This window comes from Pteropus vampyrus, unplaced genomic scaffold (assembly GCF_000151845.1).
Source record: "Pteropus vampyrus isolate Shadow unplaced genomic scaffold, Pvam_2.0 Scaffold757, whole genome shotgun sequence".
Lineage (NCBI taxonomy): Eukaryota > Metazoa > Chordata > Mammalia > Chiroptera > Pteropodidae > Pteropus > Pteropus vampyrus.
The window spans coordinates 169,444-174,217 of NW_011889538.1; the positions used below are offsets into that span (position 1 = coordinate 169,444).

At 31.9% G+C, this 4,774-nt stretch overlaps 1 protein-coding gene across 1 annotated transcript in view; it reads left to right on the top strand.

The window, feature by feature from the left end:
• Positions 1-4,394, top strand: part of LOC105309519 (WD repeat-containing protein 70) — a 145,372-nt gene extending 140,978 nt beyond the window's left edge. The window contains exon 10 of the mRNA XM_011385715.2: positions 4,181-4,394. Coding sequence (XP_011384017.2) covers positions 4,181-4,379 — 199 coding nt within the window. The 3' untranslated portion in view covers positions 4,380-4,394. The remainder of the gene's footprint in view (positions 1-4,180) is intronic.
• Positions 4,395-4,774: the final 380 nt, after the last annotated feature.

Consider the following 4,774-nt stretch of genomic DNA (forward strand, 5'->3'; position numbering starts at 1 on the left):
TAGGTAGACGGTAACATGGGAACCTGGATAGAGTTCCCTAGTTTTGTTCTTTTTCAGAATTGTTTAGGCTGCTTCAAGTTGTTTGCATTGCTATTTAAGTTTTAGAATCAGCTTACCCAATTTCTACCCCAAAGAAACTCTGCTGAAATTTTGATTGAGATTACGTTCAGCCTAAAGATTAATTAGTGGAGAATTAAAAACTTAATAATATTGACTCTTCCGATCCACGAATACAGTGTATTTTTTCATTTATGTAGATCTTCTTTCATTTCTCTCAGAAATGTTGTATGGGTTTCAGTGTACAAATACCCTGCATATTTTGTCAGATTTCATGTTTATTCATACTGTTATAAATGGTATGATTTTCATAATTTCAATATTCATAATTTATTGCTATAGAAATAAAATGGATTTCTGAGTATTGACCTTGTATTCTGTGACCTGGCTAAACTCACTTACTAGTTCTAGAAGCATTTTTGTAGATTCTTGAGATTTTCTATGTAGATTATCATGTGGTCTCTTAATAAAGACAACTATATGTCTTTTTCCCAGTCTATAAGCCTTTAATTTATTTTGTCTTACTGCTCTGGATGGTAACTCCAGTATAAAGAAATGGTGAGAAAAACACAAAAACAAAACAAAAGCAAAAAGAAGAAATGGTGAGAGTTGATGTCATTGCTTTGTTCTCAAGGATAAGAGGAAAGATTCAGTGTTATCACCTGAAAAGTTGTCACCATTTAGTATTATCACCTGAAAAGTTTTCATAGATGTCCTATATCACAGGGGCCCCCAACCCCTAGGCCTCTGATTGGTACCTTTAAGAACTGGGCCACACAGCAGAAGTGAGCAGCGGGTGAGGGAGCAAAGCTTCATCTGTATTTGCAGCAGCTCCCCAGTACAAGCATCACTGCCTCAGCTCTACCTCAGACCATCCGGCATTAGATTCTCATAGGAGTATGGGTCCCTGGTGCCAAAAAGGTTGGGGACCACTGTTCTATCAGGCTGAGGAAGTTCCATCCTATTCCTACTTTGCTGAAAGGTTTCTTTTAATCATGAATGGAAGTTGGATTTTTTTTTTCTTCTAATTCTTATTTTGCATTGATTGAGATGATCATATGTCTTTTTTTTTTTAGTCTGTTGGTATGGTGCATTGTATTGTTTAATTTTTGACTCTTTCAGTCCTCCTTTGCATTCCTGGTTTAAGTCCCACTTAAATGTGATATATTAGATATTATTTTATGCACTACTAGTTTGAATTTGCCAGTATTTTGTTAAGAATTTTTGTGTCTGTGTTCATCAGAGATATAGGTCCATAGTTTTCTTTTTTTTGTAGTGACTTTGGTTTTGGCATCAGGGTAATGCTGGCCTTCTAGAACGAGTTAAGAAGTGTTTTCCTCTTCTATTTTCTGAAAGAGTTTGTATAAAGTTGGTATTCTTTCTTTCTTAAATGTTTTGTAGAATTCAATAGTGAAGGCATCTAGAGTTTCCTTAGTAAGAATATTTTAAACTACATGTTCAGCTATTTTAATCATACAGGGATATTCCAGTTATTTCTTGAGTGAGCTTTGGTAGTTTGTTTCTTTCAAGGAAATTTGTTTATTTCATCTAAATTATCAAATGTGTGCATATAAATTTGTTCATAAAATTCCTTTATTCTTTTAATTTTGTTAAGCTCTATAGTGATAGCCTCTCATTCAAGATATTGGTGTTTGATGTTATCTCTAATTTCTGTTTTTTTTTTTTCATCAGTCCAGCTAGAGGCATATTAATTTAATTAAACTTCTCAAAGAAACAGCTTTTGGTTTCTCTACTGTTTTTCTGTTTTCTATTTTATTCATTTGTACTCTCATTTTTATTATATCCTACTTGCTTGATTTAATTTCTCTCTTTTTCCTAGTTTCTTAAGGTTGAATCTTAGGTCATTGATTTAAGGCTTTTCTTTTTTTCTAATATATGCAGTTAATGCTATGTTTTCCTTCTGTGCCTTGCATTTAGCTGAATACCATGAATTTTGATATACTGTATTTTTATATTTGTCAGATTAAAAGTATTTTCTAATATCCCTTGTGATTTTTTTCTGACCCATGGATTATTTACAATTGTATTTCTTAATTTTCTAATGTTTTGAAAAAGGTGTATTTCCAGGTGCATTTCTGTTATTGATTGCTTATTTATATTTTTTGACATTGTACATACTTTGTATGGTTTCATGCATTCTTAGTGTGGTTAGGTTTGTTTTATGGCTCAGAATATGATCTATCTTGGTGAATGTTCAATGTGTACTTGAAAAGAATGCACATTCAGTTTTTGGGTGAAGTGTTATGGAAATGTTGATTAGCTCAACCTGTTTGGTAGTGTTTTTGAGGTCTTACATATCCGTATTGATTTTTTTGGAGTGGGGAGAGAGGTCTACTTGTTATATTAGTTACTGAGAGAGGAGTGTTGAAGGTACAGCTATGATTTGTTATCTTTTTATTTCTATTAAGTTTGCTTTCATATTTTAAAGCTCTGTTATTAGGGGCATATGCATTTAGGATTGTTATGTCTTCTTGATCAGTTGACTGTTTATCATTATAAAATATTCTTTTTTGTCTTTAGTTTTATTGCTTGTTCTGAAGTCTGCTTTGTCTGACATTAATATGGTTACTCCAGGTTTCTGTTGATTATGTTTACATGGCACATCTTTTTTCTGTCTTTTTGCTGTTAGCCTATCTAAGTCTTTATATTTAGTTTTTGTATGTTTTTTTTTTTTTTTAAAGACAGAAACTACTGAGTCTTGCTTTTATCTACTCCAGTCTGACAATCTTTGCCTCTTAGAGTTTTTAGGCCATTTTTCAATTAATGTAATTATTGGTGAGGTTTTAAATCTACAGTGGCTATTTGTTTTATATTTATCCCATAGTTCTTTATTATCTTTTCCTGTTTTTATAGGATTATTTTTTTTCATTTTCTCTCCATTATTATGTATTCATTATAAAAAATGCGTTAGCCATTACTTAAGGGTTTGTAATATACATCTTTAATATATCAAAGCCTCTCTTCAAATAGTATTTTACCATTTCAAGTATGGTGTAAACCTGTCCTTTCATCCCTCCCTCCCAAACTTTGTGCTATTGTTGTCATATATTTTACTTAACGTATGTTATAAACTTCACAATGTTATTATTTTGCTTTACAGCCATTTATCTTTTAAAGACATTTAAAAATGTTTAAATGTCTTTTACATTTACCCTTATTTTTGCCTGTATCAGTACTCTTTGTTTCTTTATGTAGATTTAGATTTCCATTTGTGTCATGTTTGTTCTTCCTGAAGAACTTTCTTTAACATTTCTTGTAGTAAATTCCTGATGGAAATGAACTGTCTTAAGTTTTTGTTCATCAGAAAACAAGTGTTTATTTCACTTTATTTTTGAAATATATTTTCACTGGCTATAGATTATTAGATTGATATTTTTTTTTCTTTCAGAACTTTAAAGATGTTCCATAGTAATTTGGCTTGGATAATTTCCGCCAAGAAGTTTATGAACTCATTTTTGTTTTTCTATATATTATATTTTTTCATTCTCTCTATTGGTCATACAGATTTTTATTTTATTTTATTTTTTTAAGGTTCTCTTACTGGCAGTACTCCTTTCCCTGAGACTGTGAGCAGAAGGGGATTCTGTCCCCGCCCCAGCTCTAGACTGCTGTTACTTATTGAAAACTCAGGAGCAGGAAGCTTCTTCCTCAGCGGCATGAGATCTTTGCCTGGGGCCTACAGCAGGACATCATTCTTTTTTAGTGACCTATGTTTTCAGTGTGTTTTCTAGTATATGTTGTATTAACACATGCAAGTAATTTAGAAATTACTGTGTATATAAAGGAGGTATATGTTCAGCAGTTGTACTGATCAGAGTGTATAGTCATAACTGTTTGGAGGCCAGTGCTTTAGAGGGTCATAACTAATAACTCTGATAGATTTACCATTTGCTGTTTGATTTGACGGCAACACGATTCAGATGATTCACTTTATTTCAATGAGTAACTTCGTTTATAAATGGAGAACATTTTACAATGCACATTTTAATTTAGAATAATGATTAGATTTATATGCTTAAAATTTGAAGCAGTGTTTATGGGCTCATTTGTATTTTAAACTTCTTTCTGTAAATGAAAATCTCCTTTTTTTTTTTTTTTTAAGGACTGTGAGGACATGGGAAGTTGAAAATCCAAAGAAGCAAAGAAGTGTGTTTAAACCACGGACGATGCAGGGTAAAAAAGTCATTCCCACCACATGCACCTATAGTAGAGATGGAAACCTCATAGCAGCTGCCTGCCAGAATGGAAGCATACAGATCTGGGACCGAAATTTGACTGTAAGTCAAGTTCGTTTTTCTTAGGAGAAAATCACCTTATAAAGACAAACACCATGTTAAAATATTATGAAGATCAATTTCCTGAGTTTAGCCCTAATTTAAACTTCAGTGTTAGTTGATAAAACATTGGGTCTTTTGCAGTAAACATCATTTCAGTAAACATCTCAGCTTAGTATTTTCTAATGCGTATTAGATTTTGGTTTTAAAATAAATTAGATCTTTTGGTATAAAATATAAAAAGCACAGTGCTGTTTAGTATGTGGCATTTCAGTGTACTTGATTTTTAAAGTGAAGGATTTGGCAGTAATATAAAACAAGACTAAACAAAGAGCTAGAATATATCCTTTAAAAGATTTCAGAAAACCATGAAATGTCCAAGATGATCCATCAGTTGTTTTGCAGCTATTTCTATAGTAATT